Source organism: Plecotus auritus, assembly GCF_963455305.1.
Source record: "Plecotus auritus genome assembly, chromosome: 3".
Taxonomy (NCBI): Eukaryota; Metazoa; Chordata; class Mammalia; order Chiroptera; family Vespertilionidae; genus Plecotus; species Plecotus auritus.
Genome location: NC_137772.1, coordinates 29,321,490 through 29,347,637, shown reverse-complemented (window position 1 = coordinate 29,347,637; position 26,148 = coordinate 29,321,490). Strand labels below are relative to the sequence as shown.

General features: G+C 42.3%; 1 protein-coding gene across 5 annotated transcripts in view; it reads right to left on the bottom strand.

The window, feature by feature from the left end:
* CSGALNACT1 (chondroitin sulfate N-acetylgalactosaminyltransferase 1) overlaps positions 1-26,148 on the bottom strand; it is a 316,104-nt gene that overhangs the window by 21,412 nt on the left and 268,544 nt on the right. For all 5 annotated transcript variants that reach the window (XM_080660425.1, XM_080660423.1, XM_080660427.1 and 2 more), the window contains 2 exons: positions 13,226-13,442; positions 4,318-4,419 (listed from right to left, as the gene is read on the bottom strand). In XM_080660425.1, the coding sequence (XP_080516551.1) occupies positions 4,318-4,419; positions 13,226-13,442 (319 nt within the window). The remainder of the gene's footprint in view (positions 1-4,317; positions 4,420-13,225; positions 13,443-26,148) is intronic.

Sequence of the window (26,148 nt, the reverse complement as noted above, 5' to 3'; positions counted from 1 at the left end):
CACCTGCATCAACATATGGAACTCATTCTAAGTGTTGATTCCCAAGCTTCATCTCAGGCCTATTGACTCAGAATTTCTGGAGCTGGGTCCCAGGAATGTGCATTTTTAAAAGCATCCCTGGTTATACAAAGCGCATTTATATTTGAGAACCACTGAGTGTGAGGCTGTAACCTGTGATTAACTGAAGCTTAATATGGAAAACTCTGTGGAATAAGAATCAGATATTGAGAACTGATTTATACTGCTTTCTTTGGTAATTATTTTTACCGAAGTCCTTATAAAGGAATATATTATATATTATGACACACACACACAGAAATTAAAATTTAATGAAACAATATTTATCCTTACTACTTATATCTTCTATCCACTCTATTTCAATTATTTTGTAATACTGAGCATAAATCTACTTCACAACCTTCTAATGAATCACAAACTTCAGTTTACAAAACACTGATTTATAGCAATCAACTGAAAAGCAAAGCTCAAATGAGTGAGCATAAACTGAGTGAGTAAAACATTGCACATAGTCATCAAAGTAGATTTTTAAAGGATATTCTTAAAATATATACACTTAGCTGCATTTAGAACAGTTTAATCACAATACTGATACCTAAATGAAATAAATTTCATTTAGACTGATTTCATATCTCATTGCTTTCAGATAACAATTATGGATTTTAGGATGGAGTACATTGGAGTGAAGATTTTAAGACATGAGTCCTGGAAGTTCGCAGACAAGCTTCAGATCCTGGCTCTCCCAGGTGTCAGATGGCAGCCCGAGTAACCTCGCTAAGCCTCAGTTTTTAAAATGCAGCTAATAGCATCTACTAGTATCTCGTAAGGTTGCTGTGAATATTAAATAAGATCCTCCACACAAATAATAATAATTATTATTATGCATGTGAACAAGAGTTATACCTTCTTAAAAGAATGATAAAGATGACTTTAAAAGCTTCTAATTTAAGTTTTCATCTAGATTACTATGGACTCAGGCTGGCTGCAGAGAGTGGGGCATTCCTAGGAGAGATGGTCTTATCAAAGCAACACAATGGAGTGTGTAGGCCAGGCCCCAAGGCATCAGTGACATCAATATTGCAGATATCACCAGTTAACAGAATGAGGACGTCCACAGAGAAAAATGGGGTTCCAATAAATATTGCCAAGATGTCTGTAGCGCCTCTTTCTTTAAAGAGGTCAATTCAGTCTCTAACACGAAGTTCTCTGGGTAGGTTAACCCCTAGAAATTTTTCAACATTTTAAGTAAAAGATCCCTACCACTCAAATGATGATACTTTTTTTGATCAGATTCTCTTCATTCCTTGCTCACCAAGCAACCTGCTGATTGAGAATTTAGCTTGTCAGGTAATTTGATATGGTGAAAAATGCCTTTAATAATAAGAGGCCATAAGTATTCTAATCATTTGAAAGGGTATTTCCCACAACAATGTCTAAACAACCTCGCTAAGCCTCAGTTTTTGAAATGGGGCTAATAGCATCTATCTCGTGACATTGCTGAGAATAGTAAAGATCATCCACGTAAATAATAATAATGATTATTATTCAAAGATAAGATGCATGTGAATGAGTTATACCATCTTCAAAGAATGATAAAAATGATTTTAAAAGATTCTCATATAAGTTTTTATATATATCATCCATCAGACTTGGGTAAATTTGGTTATATGTATCTATCAGCAAATGTCTGGTCATCCTTTGATGTCCTGGGAAGGTGCCAGACCTAACAGGACTGAGGGTCACCTGGATAGCTATTTAAAGACACCTCGGAATGGGCAGCTGGCTGCAATCAAGGCCTCTCCTGGACAGCCCCTGGGGTGGACTGCCACTTTCTCAGACAAAGGCTCTCAATCCTGGCTACGTGTTAGAATCATCTGGGAAACTTTAAAAAGATCAACTCCCAGGGATGGATATTCCAGAGACATTAAAACCTATCCACAGTGCAGAGGACACGAATTCTAATAATTCATGCTCCCCATTCCTAAGCAGAGGTGAAAAGGATATTGCAACCCACTGCAGTTGAGATATTTCTATTTCACATTTAGGATATTCAAGTATTTTATTCTCTTTGATCTCCCTTCAACAGAGGCCATAGCTTTAAGCTGTTACTGGTTTTAAACTCTTAACTCATAATTGATTTAAAACAGAATTCAGCAAACTTTTTCTGGAGAGGACAAGAGAGGAGAGAGTTTGCACTTGGCGAGTCATACATTCTCTGTCACAACTATTCAATTCTGCAGCTGTACCACAAAAGCCACCATAAATAGTATGTAAACAAATGAGCATGCCTGCATTCCAACAAAACTTACAAAAAGAAGTGGTAGGCAAATTTGGCTAGTGGACTGCCTCAGAATGATTGAATAAGTATAATTAGCATTCTGTCCTTGTGCCCATTAATACAAAATTAGTAACAAAGTGTGAAAATAAATACAGAGTGCACCCAATCTTGGAATCTTATCCTTTGACTGTCATCCGATTACCATTTACCAGAAATTCAAAACAGCAGCTCTGTTTATATTTAGGCCATATTGTGAGAATCAAAGTCTTTTCTGTCAAAGGTATAGTTTAGATACTAACTTCATTTCCTTTTTGTATAAACCTCCATTTTGTAGCTTAACCTAGAACAACCCCACCCCCTTTGTACCACCCCACTTGAATTAGTCACTCGAGCCAGAATGTGAAGCCACGCTATTAAGCCAATCAGAGCACGGTGCAGCAGAGTCAGGGATAAAAGGAGAATGTGTGCCTGCCCATCACTTTTGATTGGCTATGCACCAAGCCATTTTCGAGTGTCTGTCTCACTCCCATGACACTGCTTAAGAGCATTTCTAACAATTTGGACCTATTCTGACTATTTCTGTCACTACTACCCTCTAAGCTTCACTTAAACTACCTCCCATCCCCTCCCCCAATTACTCAACTGAAACCCTGCAAACCTCCATAACAAACCACAAGGGAACATGGCAATACCATTCCAGCTTCCTCACTAGTAGAAAATGCCATAGATGTGTGCCGCACCAGCACAGCCAAGGGTGACCCTGAGAGGGGGCGGTGAAGGATTGAGAAAAGACAGACAAGAGAATGAAAGCTGGGTCTCAGTGGGACGCTGTCCTCTCTGATGGAGAGCCTCTCTGATGCAGAGCTAGTGACAGCACCACGGACTATAGCCAGATGCCACCAGGCAAAGTAAGGGCGTGGTCAAGATTCTCGTGGGTTTACAACATTCTCGTGGGTTTCGATCCTGCTCAATTACATGCACCTGATCAAGCTTTGTTTACTTGCAGCCTATATCACTTAGGCACGTGGGGCCACGTGTTCGGACCATAGGTTCAAGCTTACAACTATAGCTGTTGGCTATAATTGTGCTGGGAGGGCTCTGCCCTTCAAGCTGGGACTTGCACGTGGCCATGAGAGGACTGTACCCTCTCATTAGTCCGAGGCTTGAACCCGTCCAAACACAGTAGCCACTCTCCACATAGATGTTTATTTATTAAATAAATATTTGTATATTTGTAGGGGAAAAATCCATCTCTGATGTCTTTGAACATATTTATTCTCCTAACAACTGATCAATGAGGTATAAATATAAATCAGAAGTCTAAAGTTTTTAGTTAAGTAATTTCTGTTCAACTGAACAGATTTAATCAAGGATCCTGCTCCAGTCATCACTTCCTGCTTCCCTCCAATCTCTCAAAATGCATAATGAATGAAAGGTGAGACCACTGGCTAAGTGAATGCCACCCAAGCATGGATACCACTCTTAGCCTTACCAGCTGTGGCTGAGATGGCACTGCCTGCACAGCCGTACCCTCCCTAATTCCCACTCTGTGACATAAAGACCTCAGACCTACAGTGCTGAGAGTGAAGACATCCAAGCATGCTCCCTACTCACGGCAGTGGTCAGAAGGGTGAGACCACTGGCTAAGTGAATGCCACCCAAGCATGGATACCACTCTTAGCCTTACCAGCTGTGGCTGAGATGGCACTGCCTGCACGGCCGTACCCTCCCTAATTCCCACTCTGTGACATAAAGACCTCAGACCTGCAGTGCTGAGAGTGAAGACATCCAAGCATGCTCCCTACTCACGGCAGTTTATCTCAAAGTCAAAATCAACAACACCCTGCACAATGAGCACCGGTGTCAGGCAGATTTCCCCCTACACATGGCCAGCAACCAAGCAACCTCGCAATTCCCCCACAGTGTTAAAGAAAATAAGACAAAAATAGGAGTTTTAGCCTTGGATACATGTATGAGCTCAGTGACCATGATTCTTGATTACGGCCCCATGTTGTACTTACCTGGAAGTGTTTTCAAGTATTCCCTTGACCTCATTCATTTCTTCTTTCCCAAAGTAAACAACGGTGAGATGAATCCTCCCATCCTGTTGGATGCATGTCTCCCTAGAAAATAAAACATGTGTATGTCTGGACCTGTTTCCACAGTAACAGGAAAGGCCCAAGCAAATAACCTATTTTGTAAAGTGCAAAAGGGTGTTAAATTAAGCTTGACCATCACGATGACTGTATTTGTATTGATTTTTACCAAGAAACAATGAAATTTAAATGTGCAGATCTGGTCAATGGAAACTTAAAGGCTACAGGTCCAATCTGCCATAGGCCTAGCCCACTGGGACACCTAGTGAAGTCCATGAAATAAAGAACACACAAATTCCATTGTACGGATGAGCAAGCTAAAGCCCAGAGAGGTTAAACCAGAATCCTTGTCTATGGACTTTGCTCTTATGTGCCAAACAGTCTTAAAGACTGAACACGTAAAGGTAGAAACATTCTTCCATTTGGGACTCTAGAAACTCTTGGGAACACCCAGTGGCGTGACTGTCCAAGGGCATGATAAGGCATAAGCACAGTTGCAGTCTGTCACCCTTCCCAAGCAGATACACTTACCTTCACTACGTCCCCATTTCTCCTCTCTGTGACTCTGTCCCAGGCACCGGGCACCTCATACTCCAGGGTCCTGGCAGCCCTCTCAGTGCCGGGCCTCCGGCTCTGGACTGGTCTACACCTGCTGTCCCCACTAAAGCTTGGTATTTGCCCGTGTCCTGCTCTCTCAATGGTAACACCTAGTTTCTGTGTACCTACCATGGTATGATCCTCTGCTGAGCACTTACTTCATCTAGTATAGTATGTGTAGTGTGTGTACGTGTATGTGCAGATATGTGTAGGTCAAAGTATATGTGTAAATATGTGTTTAGGTGTACATGTCTATGTATACATATATGTGTATGTGTGTGCAAAATTTTACAGGTGTTTTCTGGAAGCATGTTAATGGAAAGATTCTACTGGCAAGATGACTTTTTGTGATATCTTGATATTTTGCATGTCCATTTTATTCCTTTTGTCTCTGTGTTAGCTACTTTCCTTAACCCCAAACAATAATCCATATCATTGCATTCTGGAAATCTGTGTGCTCTAATTGCAGAAACAAATTTATTCAATGCATTTTATAATGACATCAAAAAGGAGTGACTGTCTAGCTCGGGTGGCTGGGAGAAATCCAAAGAAATAGAAGATACAGTTCCTCACCTCAAAAAACTTACATAAGAAATAAAATAAGCTCTATTAAAATAAGGACACCTCATGGCATTGATAAAAAATGTAGGGAACTCAGAAAGCACAGGAAATTCTGTGGGCTGGGGCCTGAAATATGGATTGGGTTTAAAAAGGTAGAGGAGGAAGAAGAGAATTCTAGGTGGGAGAAATCTAAGGCACGATTATATTGATGCAGGGCTCAGCCTGCTCACAGGCTTGGTTCTGAGAATTCTGTTTATTTCCTGTGGAAAAAAGGTAAGAGCTGCCTCTGAAACCCAGACTGATGGCAAAGCTCCTAGAAGCAGACACGGGACCAAACACAGAGGCCCCGGATGTGGCAGCGTGCTTTAATACGCAGAGCTCCCTCGGAGCCCCAGTCCCTGCAGACTGAATCATCACCTCCCAACAATAAAGTTCTCTGTATGTAAATGATCCCTTGTGTACACTCTCCAGGTAGAATGAAAGCACACACAGCGCCAAGCACCCAAAAATCTGTTCTTTAAAGTTGTGTTTGCAGTTGGAAAAAGTCCATCCCAGAATCATTAGAGGGTCACGAACTGAGCCTGAATAAAGAAGCATTCTCATGTGTGTGTGTGTCCCCCCACCCCTCCCCAGGGACATCTTTACTGGCATTTTAAAATCCATTCAAAACACTTCCTGTTTTCAAGGAATGGAACAGACACTTTGGACCTTTATTTTCCATTCACCAGCTGAGGCTTCCCGAGAAGGCAAAGCAGAATTTGTTCAGAGATCCATTCGGGGGTTCCCTGCCATTTATTTATTTATTCCTTCCGCCATTCAACAAATAACAACAAAACAAACAACAGGCTGGGTGCCAGATACTCTACCAGGGGAGCTTAAAAATGAGTCAGACATTCCTGCCCTTGAGAAGCGCTCCTCTTGTTCATGACTGAAACTGTCTATAATGCAATAAACAAATGCGTGCTGAGAGAAGGAGCCGAGTGCTATGGAAACATCACTGTCTGTCTGAATGGTCTTGTAATGTTTGCATTTTTCAAAGAATTCTCACTAGACTCCATCCCAATGATGTGAATGAGAAAGAGTGTAAATGTGGATGACTTTACATGAAGTTGTCTGTGTTTTGCTGTAAAGATTTGTACCTGGACACAGCCTGCCTGGATCCCATGAGCTAATTTGGTTGTGCAATGCATTATTCTCATTGTGTCAGATTTAAGAAGAATAATCATGTACGGCCCTGTTGGGGAACCAACTATCCAGTTTCCCTGGGATTCTCCATGTTTTAGCACTAAAAGTCCACATCGCAGGAAAACTCCTCAGTCCCAAGTGACTGGGACAACTGGTCACTCCACCTGCCTCAGAGACTTCACAGTGCATTGGAAGAAATGGACTGCTGAAGAGCTATAGTACAAGGCAGGATGGAATGACTGCAGTAACAGTTGAGTAGTCTATAAAGGGCGTTTACCTTTTAAAAGATAATGCTTTAAATAAATTAACTTCAAACAGTGACAACTGCAAGCCATGTACCAAAATGTGGGAAATGGCTAAGGTTTTGCTACCACGAAATGACCAATGAACGGGACATACTCCTGTGCCTTAAACATCACAAATAGGAGGCCAAGGAAAGAAGCAGACGATTTTATTTTAGCTTCATGTGGCTTCCAGCTCCAGCAACTGCCTCAGAAAGAGCAGCCGGGGTCGGGGGAAGGCAGCCCAGGGGGATGGCTGCTCTGGGGAGAGATAGGTGCTCCAACTTCCACTTCAGGATCTCTGCACGAGTAGAACCACAGTGGAATATTTGGTCTCTCCACATCAGACGGAGAGTAGAGAAGAAAGGTAGAACTAACCTAATTGTTCTTTGTGAAGGAACCCTTCCAAAAAGGGTGTACTTGGCAGAACCAAAGGACAAAAGGCCATCACATTGTCAAGATCCATCATAAGAGCGGAAAGAGGAGAAGAGATAAGAGATGCTGATAGCCAGGTGACATATCTTATACATGTCTTCCCCTGACACACACACATACACACACCTTTAAATAGAGGGCCAAAGCTTTATCTTTTCTTTTGGATTTACGGGGGTTTTGGAAAGAGCTGCTGAAGACAACACATAAATGAGTTAAGAGAGTAAACAAATGGGGCTGATTCTCTCTGATGAAAGAATAATCTACCTCAATCCTTGACCTCAATCCTTGGCCAAGGGCCCATTCTGAGAGACAAATAATCTACCCCTCAGGGAAAAGATCCATCCACAGTTGGGTCGAGTGAGCCTGGTGCAGCTCCCAGATCCATACCAGGACTCAGAAGAGCCACAGGAAGTGGGATCCTCCAACAAAGGCTGCACAAAACCCCAGCTGAGTTCTTTCTCCCTTCTACATGTTCTTTCAGACTACAAATGAAGCAAATAGAACAATAAATACCCTGTCCTCAGAATATCGCTGGGAGCGGGACACAAACAGTTCTCAGTCAAGACTCAGAGGTAGCCAAGAAGAACCCACTTCCACATCAGAGCAAACAGGCTGGATGGCCCTCTGTGTGCCATGCAGAAGAGGGATGAAAACAAACATCACACCCACCACATTTCCAGAACAACAACAAAACTAAAGGAAGAAAAAGAGAGAATTAAGAGAGAAATAGCATTCAAAAAGCCAATGAAAACCCAAAACTGAAAGAAATGATAACTCAAACAGAAGGAAATGTCTCACTTTCTTAATAAAAATGTGAATTCCATTTTTAAAAGTTCAAAGAGGATATAACAAAAACAACAGTTCCTAGGCATATTCTATGCTCAGAAAATACATTGATAAAAGAACAAAAAACCGAACAGAATAATTAAAAATACCAAGGTACAGAATAGATATATCTGAAAATCAAAGTCCTCATAAAGAAAAGGTTTGTGTGAAAACAGATACAATACAAAGGCATTAAAAAAGAGAAAGAAGCTAAAAAATTTGAGAACACCTGAGAATATACAATTGTATCTGCAAAACAGAGAAACCAAACAAATGAAGCAGGACAAGTACTCAAAATTAGAACAGCAAAAAAAGTTCCTTGAAACAGAAGAATTTACACAGCAAAATAGGAAACTGAATTATAGGAAAATCTGAGAGAACACAATGGACACTGACCTGAGACATATCCTGATTAAGTTATTATAATTCAAGACAAAAGAAGGAATTCTTTGGACATTCAGGCAAAAGTAAGTCATTTTCAGGAGAGACTAAAATTGTCCTAACACGTCTTCATGGTACCATTAGATGCCAAAAGAATATCTACAAAGTCCTGAGGAAAGAAAGCGTCCCCTAAGAATTTTAAGTTCGGCCAGGTGATACTTAAAGTATCAAGATAATAAGCAGACATTCTAGTCTGAAGAATGTATGATCATTCTTGAAGGAATTTCTTGTCCATGAAATACAGTCAACCAAGGCCTCAGAATTGAAGAAGCTATTGTTGGAGAACTGCTAATGAAAACACTGAATCCATGTAAGTATTGGAATTGTAGTTATAAAACAATGTAAATGCTACAAACCCTGAGAAGGTAAAAATAATACAAAGCTGAAAAAATTGGAAAATGGAACACAGGAGAAGGAGGAAGCATCACTGTACTGATTTTCTCTTCTTATTGTAATTTTCCAACCAATCCAGTCTAAAATTAAAAGTATTATGTAGTAAAAATTACATAATAATTCCAATCTTCTGTTTTGCAAAATCACTTAAGCAACTTTAGAGGAATCTCTTATAGGAACCAATATCTCTTATAGTTGAGAAACACTTTCTTAAAGATCAGCAATTTATTCTATTGTACTTCAGATTCTCTTCTATAAATTTAAGTAAGGTAAAATTTAATTATTTAATTAAAAATAGAACATACAGTATATCTCAAGTTGTATTAAGTTATTCCTAGCTAGCAAGTTATTCTTTTTTTTTTTATCCTCACCCAAGGATATTTTCTCATTGATTTTTAGAGAGAGTGGAAGAGAGAGGGAAAGACAGAGAGAAATATCGATGTGAGAGAGACACATTGACGGGTTGCCTCCTGCACGACCCCCGACCAGGCCCAGGCTGGGGAAGAGCCTGCAACCAAGGTATGTGCCCTTGATTGGCATCAAACCCAGGACCCTTCAGTCCACAGGCTGATGCTCTATCCATTGAGTCAAACCAGCTAGAGCAGCAAGTTATTTTTATATATGCAAATATTTTTTTAAAAAGGCACCTAGAACAATATTCAATTAATATTCAAAATGATGAATTTGGGGAGGCAGAGTCTGGAGTGAATTCGTAAATAACTTAATCCTTGTTGTGTTCTATATTGTTTAAAGGTCTTATAATAGCCATGGATCACTTTTACAAGCTAAAAAGTCATGTTTCAATTACAAAAGCAAAAAACAACCCAACACCTGTCACTGAACTTTTAAACAAAATATATGGTAACTATATATAAGGCAGAGAGAATCCAAAAGAAGGAGTCAGTGCCTACCACAGTTAATAATTTTCAGTCTTGGGATGGAAGGGACTTCATAAAGACAACATCAAATATTTAATAAATAGCCCCTTACATTTTCTCCCAAGACTTCTTATGGTCATATTACCTGCATTTAAATATTTAATTGACCGGAATTTACTCTGGGTTTTGGTGTGAAGAATCAAATGTAATTAACTGTGCTAAAGCCATGCACTGGACAGTCCATCCTCTGCTGGCTGGCTTGAAACGCCACCTTTACTGAGTTCTGACAGAATTAAACAGCCTCAGGTTTGAGTGCCATCTCTCACCTCATTTTTTCAGAGACCTCAGTACACTCAGAAACCTGGGCTACAGAGCACACTCCCCACTCAGGCTTCTGCTCAAGTATCCTCTGTCCTGGGATGCCTTTCTGGGTCCCACTGTCCCTTGTGTCTATTTCTGCTATAGCTTCTAGCTTCCTATGAGTAGATTTCCTCTCCACAAAGGCAGGCTCTACATCTCCATCTCCTCTTCTCAGCCCTGCATTTGGTAGAGTGTCCGACACACACACAGGCCCCCAAAATGTCCCCCCCACCACGTAACAGGTCTTCCCACCCACCCTCTCCCGCCTACAGGCAACAACGGGCGTCTCAAGAGTGATGGTCAAGGAAAAAGACCCTAGAATTTTTGTCTGTTTTTAAAACATTGACTAGAATTACATTTCATTTTACCCTCTCAATTTTGGTGACTTGTGAGCTACTTATTTACTTTTTTCTAACAGTATTTCCCTTCTAGGTTAATTCCTTGTAATACTCATGACACTAAGGCAATATACACTGAGTGTCCAGATTATTATGATCTCTGAATGCATAATAATCTGGCCACTCAGTGTATATCTTATATAGTAAAAGGCTAATATGCAAATTGTCCCCTTGACCAGGAGTTCGACCAGCAGGCAGGCCAGCCAACCACCCACCCATGTCCCCTCCCCCTGGCCAGGCTGGCCGGACCCCACCCATGCACAAATTCATGCACCAGGACTCTAATATATATAATATATATATACAAACACACACACACACACACATACACACACACACACACACACACACACACACACACACACACACACACTGAGTGGCCAGATTATTATGCGTTCAGAGATCATAATAATCTGGCCACCCAGTGTATATCTTACATATATTGTGATATGTATAGCAGCCATACATATCTTACTATTCAAGGCTTCCAGGCCCCTGGGTCCTAGGCCAAGAACTTGGTCCTTCACTGAGCAGACATTCTTTTAGCACAGCACTACCTTACCAAGCCCAGCACACTCAGAGACTAGCCTATGAGCAGTGAAGCAAATCTCAAGGCCCTTAATCTGGGAAACGCTGGGTAGCTTCCTGGCTAAAGGAACTTACTTTGAGCTAGTCCTAGACATGGGCACACCAGCTGCTGGGAGTAATGGTTTGGCTTAATGCCTAGTGCCAGCCACAGGTTTCGTCCTTCTAAGCAGGTAATGCTTAATCACCCAGCAGCACTCTGCCATTCCAAAGAGAACACAGGGAGAGAACTTAGAAACACCAAAGGGAGTCAGAAGCCAACGCCATAGTCACTTCAGTACTAAAGCCAGGAGAATGTGGTCGACAGCCAAATGATGGTGCCCACCGGGGTACTCTACAAACTGGAGATGGAAGGAAAAATCGGTCCACCCTACTCCGAAGGATACCACAGAAAAGACAAAGGGAGTTATGATCGTTTTCTTCAAATATCTGAAAGGCTAGGATGTTTAATAGGAAATGAATTTGTTCAGTCCTTCCTTCAGAGCCACTGTGTAGAAATTACAGGAAGCTGGACTTCAGGTTCTAATAAAAGTAAGCTTTCTATCTACATAAGACAGCCCACCTTGTAAGTAGGTAGTTACCTGGCACACACACATTGCATAGTAAAACCACATGTCAGGAGTGCTCTCAAGGATTCTGAACTAAGGGAGGATTAGACCAAATGACCCTCAAAAGTCTCTTCTAAGACTACTGAATTCTGACCTTAAAATTTAATTAGAAAAGGGTCCTTCTTCAAATGTAAAAATTAAAAAAAGAGTGCATTCACTATCCAGAATTTTGAGACGTATCAACCATACCTTTATATGAAGCGTTACTGGCTTTGAATAAAGTGAATTTAATGATAAAAGATTATAAAAATAAGTCTGATCTTCCAGGATTTATAATTAGACACCTATGACTTGCTATCTTGTGTGTGTGTGTGTGTGTGTGTGTGTGTGTGTGTGTGAGTGACTTGCTACCTTTAAAACAAGCTGGCTAAGTAAGTTAGCTCAGTGGTCGGCAAACTCATTAGTCAACAGAGCCAAATATCAACAGTACAACGATTGAAATTTCTTTTGAGAGCCAAATTTTTTAAACTTAAACTTCTTCTAACGCCACTTCTTCAAAATAGACTTGCCCAGGCCGTGGTATTTTGTGGAAAAGCCACACTCAAGGGGCCAAAGAGCCGCATGTGGCTCGCGAGCCGCAGTTTGCCGACCACGGAGTTAGCTGATTAACCTCGACCAGTAAGTGAATGTAAGCCATAACAGCTTATAAGCTCCAACACTGCACAAGGCTTTAAAGACACACAAGTAAAACAGCATTCCTGCATCTGAAAATAAAACCCACTTAGTCTCCTTGAGTAGCTACAGAAATGAGTGCTTGGAAATTTCTTGGCACAATTTAATTTTTGTCTAAATTTAATCTGAGGAGACATAGATTAGAATAAAAAATAGATTCTGATTCAATCCACTCCAGCCACTGCTAGAGCAGGGCAGCAAATGAAGCCAGCTTCCAGCACAAGTCCACGGCCACGTGGCGCCAGCCTCTGAGAGCCTGGGAGAGGGCCCACTCTACCGGTGCGATAGCATGGCCCCTGTTGTCCCCAGAGCTGAGCCCAAACTCAAGTTAGAGCTGAACGCCACAGGCGGGAGGCCTTCTTTGTAGATCCCGAGGAAAACCCAGTCCTTCCTGGTTTCCCTTCCGAAGGTAAATCTGCTTATCTGGCAGTTTTCTAATTGCTTTAGGGAAAGGCAAACTCAAATGATAAAGGTGATATAAAGAAAACAGAGTTGAACAAGAAGAGAAAGACGCCTTTGTCCTTGGTGGGGGAAATGAGGGAGATGACGGGAAATGATATCAGCATTTAACACGCACCACATGGGGGAAGATAAACAGGTGCAAACACACAAACCTGAAATTCTGCATGAACTGTCGGAACTTGTCCACCCTCTTTGCCAGTGGCACGATAATGTTGATTAGCGTGTTGGCCATGTTGAGTTTTTCTTTTTTTACTTTCATGATAGGGCCAAACGGTCGAAACAGGACAAGGCGTCTGAATTCGTGCTTGTGGTCCCCTTTGAACGTGAGCTCATACAAAGTGCCTTTATCCTTTTCTGTGCGGTAGATCCCTGTTAACAGAAACACGAGAAAAGACAGTTTTTTAATAGCTGAGATCTAGCATAAAATGCCTTTTAAACACACACACACACAAATTAAATTACAATTAAACCTCTACCTCTAATAACTATGAGAAAACTCAGAATGCTGCCACTTTAAAATATCCCCAAAGAAATAAAAATGCCATTAATTTAAAGATCACAGTTATGAAGACTTCATAAAAACATGGGGGGAGGGAGTTTGTAATGTTGGAAACGAAACTATATTTAGACACATTAAAGAAAGGACTATAAAGCAGTATGTCTAAATATGACTGGCTATGATGCAGAGTGGGATTATGTGCTTTTTCTTCTCTGCTACTACTATCTTCATTTTCTGCAATATGATTTGGTAAATATAATTATTATATTTAATTTAAATACTGCGTTAATATTATCTCTTAAAAATCATAGCCATTTCAGATAAACTGACCAGAGTGATCTCTTCAAGGTAACTTGGAGTGGCCTGGGGCCACTGCTATGGGTCACGTGGCCCTCTGGAAGCTTCTGGAAGCATTAAAGAAGAAAACAAAATACCCAGCACCATGGCAGGCACACATCTTAATTTCATATCGTCCTTCCTACCCGAGAAGCATCATAGGTCAGTGCTCCAGAGCAAGTCTATTGATGGACCCCCCGAAACTGTGCTCCACCCCATGTCACTGTTCCTGACACTCCACAGTCTCGCTTGTCTGGTTGAAGATGTGACCCAGCATCTATCTCAGCTCAACTCTCAGGCTGAGCCTCCCACGGGCCTGGCCCAACAGAACTCTCCTATCTAGTGGGCACAGGCTCCCAGGGCACCTATGCTCCACGGCCTTCCCAATATCACCGGTATTATGGCGTTTTTTCCTATAGTTAAAAAAAAAAGTCAAATTCAACACATCACCAGATAAACTTCCTCATCTCTTATCTGTGATTTGCCATGGCTTTTTCCCCCCATGTCCCTTCCTTCCTCTTAATCCCCACATAGGCTAGAAAGCACCTCCCAGTCTTTGAGCAGCTACAAAAGCAAGCTTCCAGGGAAAAGATCAGCCAGGGTCAGCTCCAGTTTTCAAGGCCTCTCCCAAACCACTTCTCTTTGCTTCCTCCCTCCCCCTCCCTCCTCTTTTCTTTTGTGGGAACTACGGGTCTTTAGAAACACGGCCAAGTTCTGCTCTCTGTTCTCTGCCTCATAGGAGCTTTCATCCCACACCCCGGGTTTATAGCCTCTTTGATCCTGTCCAGAGCTTGGATCTCCTTCAGGTGCGACAGAGAGGGCTTGGGCATTGCAAATTTTCCGTGTCATTTCTCACAGCTGCCCCACGGGCCTGTCTGGAGATGCAAAACGTGCAATCCGCCGGCAGTGAGCACAGGGACCGAGGGCCTGGCACAGCCACAAAGACGGAGTCCTCTCTGAAGCCCTCGCTTCCCTGGGGGCCAGGCAGGCTGCTCAGCAGCCCTCAAGCCAGGGACCAGAGAGGAGTTCTGCTGCGCTTGTGCTAGAACAGAATTCAGAGTCCCTGCAGGGGCCCCTCATGGAAGAAAGCAGGAGGTTCATTCCTTAAGAAGCTCCAAGTGCCTCGTGAACGTGTGAATGGGTCCCTTCCAAGCCTGCTGATTCTCTGGGGCAACTAGTGCTCATTGAGGAAACAGGCTCTTCCCCCACCGCTAAGGTGTCTACACAGCTGGGCAAAGCACCGGCTCCCAGGGTCCAAACAAGGGTGGGCTGAGCCAGAAAGGATTCGAGTTTGGTAACAGTATCTGCACAACCGAAACAGGCCTGCGAGGTCAGCGGCTGCGTCTCATCAAACTCTGTTACTCGTGTCAGCGAGCGTACCCTCTCCACACAGCAATAAATGGGGGGAAAGGCTGTTGACAGTTTAACGTGCAGATAAAAATGTACACTAGCCTGGGATTTTTTTTTGTGTGTGTGTGTTTTTTTTTAACGGACTCATTTTCTTTCTCAGCACCAGGATAAGAATCATTCATTTTAAAAAATCTAAATCCCCAGATTTGAAAACACAGGTAGAAATATACACAAAGCCATGTCAAGAGAGGACATCTATTTATAAGGAACCCAGAGAATGTAATAGTTCCTATAAATGATTTTTCTTATAACCCTGTCAGGACGGCTGCCTCTGGGGAGCCTGCGTGACCACCGATAACCGCGTGGCAGGCAGCCTTTGTTCTGGTTTCCGGGCGGGGCACTCCGCTATCAGGCAGGCCAGCACACCCAGGCTAATAATCCTGCAGCCACATTTCAGCTGCTATCTCATTGTCTTCCACATCCTATGCCCTGAAACAGTTATTACATCAACTTTTTAGCATATTTCCCCATAATCTGTCTAATTAAGTTAATCATGGTGCATAAATCTGATTGTAGATCCCTTTATTCTATCTATTTTAAATAAGTTATTTAAAACTCTCTTGCAACCTATCTCCACTAAAACCCACACCCAGCCATCTGCCCACTACACCCACTGGCTCACGATCCCACACCTAGACACAAACAGCACTCAGTCTTCCAGTAACACAAAGGACAACCCCTAACTGGACTCTTGCACCTTCTAGAAATCTTCAGTGGTGGAAACACGAAGGGACCGAGAGAAAGGGGCAGAAGCATTCTGAGGCAAGAAAAAGCGAACTGGCCATACAAACACCATCCCTGTAATATTCTGTAGGATCGTATCATTTTTATGCACTATGCAAATGGGAGATCAAAATGAGAACTTTGGAACTAGCTCACATTTTGGTTTAGACATCCTAACTGGCACCCTCTTTTCCCTTCTTTCCCTCCATACTTACTTTGAGTTTGGTGTTTCTGTTCCTTCTACAAGCATCGCTGGTCCTACCCTACTCAAGAGGGCCAAGTCCTAGGATGGTCAACTAGGTGGGGGTACCTCCAGCTATCCAAGATACAGCTCCATGATCTGCTGCGAATGCCTATGCCTTCAGTAAACAGGGAGCTAACTAGATGCAGGTCCCCTCTAAACATCCTATCTTCAAGGTAGGACCTCAGCAATCATGAGGTCAAGGAGGTACCACTGCTTACACATATATCCTTGTCCTCTCTCCACATGAGGGTACACAGGTTGTGGCCAATGCTGCACCGCTGAGCCCAAAAGTGTCTCCACTTTCATCTCTGCCTTTTCCACCTTCCTACATGGAGCCTAGGTCTCCCAGCTGGATCATTGCCACCTTCTGACGACCATGTTCCAATTCTTGGGCCCAATACATCCTGCAAGTATCCTTTGATCCTTAGCCTCCTGGAGTACTACTATAATCCTGCTTTTCCTGAGTTCAGGAGCCCTTATCAGAGTCCCAAAGCCTACAGAATAAAGTACCAATCCCATGGCCAGCTTTTAAGATCTTCCTTAATCCAGCCTCGTGTAAAATCTGGGCCCAAGTCAAGCTGGTTTATACTGAGCACATACAGCTACTCCTCCCCCAGGAGAAAGTGAGACCCTCTTGCAATGCTGGCGGGAATATAAAATAGTGCGGCTTCTGTGGAAAACATTTGGTGTTTCCTCAAAAAGTTAAACACAGAATTATCATAAGATCCAGCAATTCCACTTCTGGGTATGTACCCAAAAGAAATGAACACAGAGACTCGGACAGATACTTGCACACACAGGTTCGTGGCAGCATTCTTCACAGTACCCAAGTGGTGGAAACAACCCAAACCTCACCAACAGATGAATGGGTAAACAAAACGAGGATCATACACACAATGGAATATTAGCCTCAAAAAGGAGATTAAACAAAGAATTTATATGCATATATGCACAGCCCATAAACAAACAATAGTGTGGGGAAGGCCTGAGGAGGGGGCAGGAAATGGGTGAAGGGAGTGAAGGGGGGGGGGGAGAGGGAATAGGTCATCTATAATATTTTCAACAAGAAAGATAAAAAAAAAGAATGAAATTCTAATACACGCTACAACATGATGAACCTTGAAAACATGTGCTAAGTGAAATAAACCAGTCACAAAAGGATAAATACTGTAGGATATCATAGGATTCCACTTACATGAGGTACTTAGAATAGTCAAACTCATAGAGACAGAAAGTAGATTGGTGGTTACGAGGGGCTGGGGGGGCACGGAATGTGGAATTAGTGTTTAATGGACACAGCATTCCTATTGGACATGATGAAAAGTTCTAGAAATGTGAGGGTTATACAACAATCTAAATATAAAAAACCCTAATATGCAAATAGACTGAACGGCGGAACAACTGAACAACCAAACAACCGGTCGCTATGACGTGCGCTGACCACCAGGGGCGCACGTGGAACATGGCAGGCACAGCAGCAAACGGCAGAGTGTGGAACATGGCGGGTGTCAGCCATGGCGGGATGGTGGAGCAGGTGAGCAGGGGTGCCAGACCAAGGCAGGGCGCCGGTCGCTGTCATCAGGGTGAGCGTCTGGTGGTTACTGAAAATCCTTTGCTCCCACATGCCACGGTCCCACCCAGCACTCACACCCACTGTCAGCACCGGCCCTGCTTGCACCGTGGCTGGTGCCCAGCGCTGGTCCCGATCACTTGGCACCATCAGGGGTGCAAGCGGGGCTGGTGTTGTCAGTGCATGGAAGTGGGAGCAGCAGGAGCGGGCTGCTGGCAGACAGGGGACCGGGCTGTGGCGGGACGGGTAGGGCGGGGGCACAGAGAATGGGCCTAGACCTGCCCCTGTGTCCACAACAGCCTCATGGCCCACAGTTCCTTTCAAGGTGCACAAATTCGTGCACTGGGCCCCTAGTGTGAATATACTTAATGCCATGAAATTGCATACTTAAAAAGGTTACAATGGTAAATGTTATGTAATGTGTATTTTACCACAATAACTACTCTCCTATGAAAAGGCCTTGCACTTTCTCAAGACATACTTCCTCACCAGTCAGCCTTTCTACTTCCACCCTCCTAAATCTGCCCTCCTCCTCTGAGAAGATTCCATGACGCTCTCAATCCAAAGTGCTCATTCAATCTCCAGACACTTTGGTGTGAGGGCTTTCAAACTCTTCTGTGCTGATCTACGTTTCTGGCACATGAGAACATTAAAGGATATCATCTAATCCAACCTTCCCATTTTACAGATGTGCAAACTGAGACCCAGAGAAACTGTGGTTTGCCTGCGTTCACCAGGTATGCTAATGACTGACTAGACTAGAGCATACTCCTGTGCGCAGTTTACTCCTTAGAGATCACTTTCATATGCAACATCAATAACTCAGAGTGTAGAAAAGCAGGGACAGAAGTCAGAATAAACAACAGAATGTCTGCAGTAAAGTCTTACTTCATTTACCCAGAGATAATCTTCACAACCACGCTTAGGGCTTTTCTTTTTATTTTAACACACAATAGTAACAGTTGCTAAACAACAATCATCTGAATTCATAGTTTATAACACATTCAAAGTAGCACATTCTGAAAGGAGGTGTTTTCATGAAAAAATATATTGCTTATAAGAAAAAAGTAAGTATGTCGGATAAGAAAATTTATAACAGGCAGAAATTCAGACAATAGTAAATAGTGGCAGATCACCTCCTGACAGCAGGGAAGGAGGCAGATCATCATTTCAAAAAGATATTTAAATGTCTGAGATAATTTAATACAAAGTAAAACACTCCACTCATGTAAATTGCTTTTGAAATATCACAAAGAACATATTCCTACTTACTGTGTTTTTGCAAGAGCACATTATCCTTACCCTGTTCAAGAAGGGAAACATGGAAATACTTGAGAAAGATTTTACTCCAAAAGAATGCTTCAGTTATCTAGAAAATTCTTAGGTGGAATATCTCATTCCCAGACCACACGAGATAAATGAGACATAATTACAGTGCCATCTGTTGTCAGCTCTATTTCCTTAGAGGAAGTAGCTGACATTCAACATTTGTGAAAAGAGATGTTCTAGGCCTTCCAAATGCTCAGATACTATAATGTAAATAATTTCTCCCCATTTAAAAAAAAAAAGTAACCACTTTCAAGCTTTCCCTCACCTGCAGGGCTATAGACATGTCTGTCCATACCTTGCTTTCTCGAGCATCACAGTGCATCTGTGCACAGCAGCTTCTGGACAGGTCCTGATTCAAGTTTATCACCATTTTCAACTTTCACTAAATGCTTCTTCCATTTGCTAAGAAGTGCACTGACTGACATCCTTACTGAAATAATTCATGAAGCTCTTTTCTTATTTCCATTTATTGCATTTGGTGTGTATATTCACGTCACAGATTAAGGCAGATAAATTTAACACTTGGTTCTTGATCAGAAATTTCTAACAGCTTCCCTTACTTGGAGCTCCTCCTTACTTCATCACTAGTACTAGCAGCTGACTTTTTTTCGAGAGCCATTTCCCCCACAAAACTGCAGCCTACCTACCACTCCATGAAAGTTATAGGTATTTGACAATAAGTAGGAAGCAAATGAGTGTATGATACCTGTGCAGAATGGGCTGGGCTCCTCACCAGGTGACCCACCAGCCTCCCCTGATTCATGTTCACTTGACATGGCTATTTTTTAATCCTTATTGATTTTTCTTATGGCTATTGTTTACTGCGGATTGTGTTCTATATTAGAGACATAAAGATGAACATGGTAAAAATCACTGTGCCTTCAGAATTCACATTCTAGAGAGGAAGGCAAGTAGGTAAACAAAACAGGCATAAATAATATGCGAAGCACCTATGGGAGTCTGCCCAAGGCGTAAGGGAAGAGAAAGGAGGGCGTCTCCACCTGCCGGAGGGTATGGACAGTTTGATCTCGAAGATATGTCAGCAGAACTGAAGACTTAGTGGGTGTTTGCCAAGGCGACAAAATCAGAAGGGCATTCTATGGAAGATAACAGCATAAGCCAAGATACCAAGTAAACAAAACAAACAAAACCCAACTTGTTATGTTTGGCAAACTTCAACAAGGCTGGAGCTCGAACAGTAGGTGTGGGAGAAAGGTGGGAGACGAGGCTGGCAGGTCAGGTGGTGCTCACTTGCCGGCCCACGAGGTCATCCGCACAGACCCGGAGCTCAGGGGAGCACGCTAGGTCTTTCACGGGAATGAGACGAGGCCATTTCAGTATTATCACCTCACAGCAGTGTGAAGTGTGAATGGACTACAGGGAATGAGATCAGAGAGCAATGAGGAAAGAATCACAACGATTCAGCAAGAAATGAAACGGCAGTAGAGATGATGAGAATGGGCACAGCTTGGGAGCAGTTGGTTAGAAATGGGATGGCAGGGGAGGGACGGGGGAAAGGTGGTGTGACTCCAGTTTCAGGTGAGAAAAGGAATGTGAGTTAAGCTTTGGATATGCCGTGAGCTACCTGAGAAGATCTGAAGCTCAGCAGACAGGCTTTTTTAAACAGTTAGGTGTCCCCATTACATAAGATGAAGCTGAGGGTGGGGGTCAGATCACCCAGGAAGTCTGGGAGCCCAGGATGCAGGCCTGTGGTAGCCCAACCATGCAGGTGCAGAGTGCGCAGGTCCGCAAAGACAGGAGACAGCGAGGTCCATGGCATTGAGAGGAGTACAGAGGGCAGGATAGAGCATCAGGGAGGCCACCCCACCAGTGAGGAGGGGCTGCTCAACAGTGCAGCTGTCACATCAAGGTTAAGAACAATGAGAACAAAATGGGCCACTGGCCAAGCGGATCACTGGTGACCTGACCAATAACGGTTTCAGGTAAGTGACAGGAATGAAGCCCGATTTGAGAAATAACGAGAGATGAAGTGACAGGAGTAGGTTGAGTAAGTATTTTTCTATTGTTTTCCTTGACACAAGCTCATTCCTGCCTCAGGACCTTTGCTTTGCCCATCCTTTCCCCTCTGCCTGGGATACTTTCCCCCAGGCTCCTAGCATGACTGACCCTTCTTCCCTTTCAGGTCTCAACCCAAATGCCACCTCCTCAAAGAGGCCTTCCCTAGTCTCACTCTCTGAAGCCACCCCTCCCCCCAGTCACTCTCTGTTACCCTGTTTTTATTGCACATTAGCTGAAGGTGCTTAGAGTACTTACCCACTATTTATTACTGTTCCCTTCACTAAAAGATAAGCTCCATGAAAACCAGAAATCTGTTTCTGCAAAATGAATTCCTGCTGCACAGAACAGAAGGAAGTGGGGAGGGAGGGAAGAAGGTGCTTGGATAGGGAAGGAATTGCAATGGAGTAGTAGCCAGAGTTAACAGTGTTTTGGTTTTTTTAAGGGAGGCAGGGAGAAACAAATCCATATGCCAAGAGGAAGGAACAAATAGAAATATATAATGAGAATACAGGCTGGAATGAGAAAATGGAGGTGGGTGGAACCTACAAGCCAAGGAAGGACTTGGTCTTGGACAGAGAAGAGTCACCTGTTTCCCAGGGCAGGACCTAAGGACAAGAGCAGGGTTGCAGGTGTGGGGCAAGGAGCCAGAGGAACTCATTGAGAACGAATGTCGATAATTTCTCAGGAGAAAGCAACTCAGACTTGGAGAGGAGTCATGAAGGGCTGGGATGGTGACAGTGAGATTGGGGGTCACTGATCCAGGACTGGGCGCTGCAGGACTGGGCTCTGCAGGGCAAGCATGGCGGGCCAGAAAGAAAGTGGCTGAGGGAGAATAATATGGGGTCCAGAAAAAGGGAGGAGTGAAGCCTAAAGGCAGGGTCACAGGACGCGAAATGGGTCACAGTGAGAGAATAAACAGTGAAGTCTGGAGTGATCACAGAAGCCATGGGAAAGAATGGATTTCTGAGGATGTTTAAGTTTAATGAGAAAGTGGGGCTCTTGAGACCCCAGCTACACAGACCTCTTTTTCACCCCGAGTTCCTATTCAAGGACTGGTGACTTTTTAGAAGAAATGGCGGCTCCATCTCTTTCCATAACCTGAGTTTAAGAAACCAGCGGTGGAAATGTACACAGACTAGACGTCTACCTGGACTAATGAGTTTAAGGGGCTAGACCGAGTGGTGGGGACTAAGATAGCAGAAAGTCCTTCAGGGATTCCAGAACAAACATCTGAGGAAGGGAAGTCAGAGTGGCCATTGTCAGGGTACGTTTCCGAACAGCTACGGGACTTCCTCTCCAAACACTGTGAGACAGTATATCCAGGATGTTGTTGAAAAGCAGAAAATTTAAGATAGAGGCAGCAGGAATGAGCAAGGTCAGAAATCAAGGAGTGTTTGTTCACACCATTGTCTATGGCTAACCATTGAGCTTTCCATGCACAACTACTTAAATAACTTATCACCAAAATAGAGGCCAAAACAGCCTCACTGTATTTACATTACTGCGACTCCTGTCTGTTTCTCAAACCACATTCACAAATATCATCTTAAATCTAAAAAATCTTCCAAAGAGGATGGGTGAATTGGAGCCTTTAGAGATGTTGAATAAGTAACTTGTTCAAGGTTACAAAAGATGTGCTCACAGACTGATGGGCATAACGACTGAATTTAAGAGCATGCCATGGTACAGCTCTTTAAAGGTAAATTAACTTTACAATCAAAAGAATATTTATAACTCTCCTTTCTGTTCTTTTCTTTATGAAACTGACTTTTGAAAAATAGAAAAACATCAATAAAGATACTACAGATAACTAACCAACTTTCTAAGGTATAACAGAAAAGTCAGTCTTAAAACTTGCCTTTGAAGATTAAGATAATACATTATTGATTGAGTCACTGACATCAATTTCCTCATCTTTAAAAAGTGGGACTAATAGTATTACATACTGCTTCATAGGGCTGTTGAGAAGATTAAATAAATTCATACATGTAAACATGCAAGCCTGGAACATGGGAGGGGCTTAGTGATGTCAGCAACAGCAATAATGATAACAACTGTCAACACTGTTATTATGTTGTCATCCCATTTTGCTTCATTAGCCATGTAATGTAGTAGTGCTCTCAGTCAGACAGGTCACAACTCAGGGACAAGCCCCCTCTTGTGTTATCACTGACATTAAATATGCTTGGAAGCTGAATCCAGTCACTTATTTTTTTAAAGCTGTCATAACTAGATCCAGAGGTGGGAGGATTCTTGATATTCTGGTAAAGAGCCTGGTGATACACAACTGAGCACATATAATATTTGAGTCTCGGTAATATTTTAGCAATATTGCAATAATATATCTTTAGCTGTTGTTTGAGAAATGTCCATTCCCTCCGCCCTTATTTTTTGGCTGAAAACAACAGGAATGTATTATCTCCATTCTGGAGGCCAGAAGTCCAAGACAAGGTGTAGGCAGGGTTCATTCCATGTTTTAAAATTAAATTTATTGGAGGGATTCTGGTTACTAAAATTATATAGGTTTCAGGCATACAATTCTATAATACATCAGCTGTATATTATATCATGTGTTCACCGCCCCAACTCAAGTCTCCTTCCATTACCATTTATCCCCCCTTTAATCTCTCCCTCCTCCCCACAGCCCCCTTCCCCTCTTGTAATCAACATACTGTTGTTGTCTGTGTCTATGAGTCTTCTTTTTCTTTGCTTAATCCCTTCACCTTTTTTACACAATCCCCAACAACCCTCCCCCCTGACAACTGTCAGTCTGTTCTCTGTACCTATGAGTCTGTCTCTAATTTGCTTGTTAATCTCTTTTGTTCATTAGTTTTCACATATAAGTGAAATCATGTGGTACTTGTCTTTCTCTGACTGGCTTATTTCACTTAGCTTAATACTTTCTAGGTATATCCATGCTGTTGCAAAAGGTAAGATTTCCTTCTTTTTTACAGCTGAGTAGTATTCTTTTGTGTAAATGTACCACAGCTTTTTTAATCCACTCATCTACTGATGGGCATTTGGGATGCTTTCAAATCTTGGCTATTGTAAATAATTCTGCAATGAACATAGGGGTGCATAATTCTTACATATTCGCCAATACATCTGATAAGGACTTGATATCCAAAATTTATAGGGAACTTATAAAACTCAACACCAAAAAGACAAGCAATCCAATTAAGAAATGGGTCAAGGGCCTGAATAGACACTTCTCCAAAGAGGACATTCAGATGGCAAATAGACATATGAAAAGATGCTCATCAGCACTAATCATCAGAGAAATGCAAATTAAAACCACAATGAGCTATTTCCTCATAACAGTTAGCACGGCTATCATCAATAAATCAACAAACAAGTTTTGGGGAGGATGTGGAGAAAAGGGAACCCTCATGCACTGCTGGTGGAAATGCAGACTGGTACAGCCACTGCGGAAAGCAGTTATAAAGTTACCTCAAAAAATAAAAAATGGAACTGCCTTATGACTCAGCAATTCCACTTCTGGGAATATACCCAAAAGAAACTCATTTTTAATGTATAATATCAATGGGAATTTTCAAGTTGTTGACTTGAACTAATAGCCCTTTATCAGATATCATGATCTTTTTTTTTTTACATTTTTATTTTTATTTTTTCCTGTTTTTTTAATTTAATAAATCTTTATTGTTCAGATTATTATAATTGTTCCTCTTTTTTCCTCCCATAGCTCCCCTCCCCAGGTTCCCACCCCACCCTCTGCCCTTACCTCCCCCTTACTGTCTTCATCCATAGGTGTACGCTTTTTGTCCAGTCTCTTCCCACACATCTCACACCCCTTTACCCCCAAGAATTGTCAGTCCACTCCCTTGTATGCCCCTGATTCTATTATATTCACCAGTTTCTGTTCATCAGATTTTTTACTCACTTGATTTTTAGATTCATTTGTTGATAGACATGTATTTGTTGTTCATAATTTTTATCTTTACCTTTTTCTTCTTCTTCCGCTTCTTAAAGAATACCTTTCAGCATTTCATATAATACTGGTTTGGTGGTGATGAACTCCTTGAGCTTTTTCTTATCTGTGAAGCTCTTTATCTGACCTTCAATCCTGAATGATAGCTTTGCTGGGTAGAGTAATCTTGGTTGTAGGTTCTTGCTATTCATCACTTTGAAAATTTCTTGCCACTCCCGTCTGGCCTGCATAGTTTCTGTTGAGAAATCAGCTGACAATCGTATGGGTGCTCCCTTGTAGGTAATTAACTGTTTTTCTCTTGCTGCTTTTAATATTCTCTCTTTGTCTTCTGCTCTAGGCATTTTAATTATGATGTGTCTTGGTGTGGTCCTCTTTGGATTCCTTTTGTTTGGAGTTCTCTGCGCTTCCTGGACTTGTAAGTCTATTTCTTTCTGTCATTATTTTTTTAAATAGGTTTTCAGTATCTTGCTCTCTCTCTTCTTCTGGCACCCCCATAATTCGGATGTTGGTATGCTTGAGGTTGTCCCAGAGGCTCCTTACACTATCTTCAAATTTTTGGATTCTTTTTCCTTTTTGCTTTTCGGCTGAGTGTTTTTTGCTTCTTTGTATTTCAACTCTTTGACTTGATTCTTGTGGTCCTCTAGTCTGCTGTTAGGTCTCTGTATAATATTTTTTATTTCAATCAGTGTATGCTTAATTTCTAGTTGGTCCTTTTTTGTATCCTCAAGGGTCTCGCTAAATTTATCGGCCTTTTCTAGGAAATTCTTGAAAAACCTTACAACCGTGGTTTTGAACTCTATATCCAGTCATTTGTTTGACTCCATTTCTTTCATTTGTGATCTGTTTCTTTGTCTCCGCATTTTTGCTGCTTCCCTGAGTTGGTAGAGTAGCTTTGTGTGCTATGTGTCCTCTAGGGCACAGTGGCTCAGCCTCCCCAGTTACCTGAGGTGGACACTCTTGGTGCACCCCTTTGTGGACTGTGTGCTCAGCCTTGTT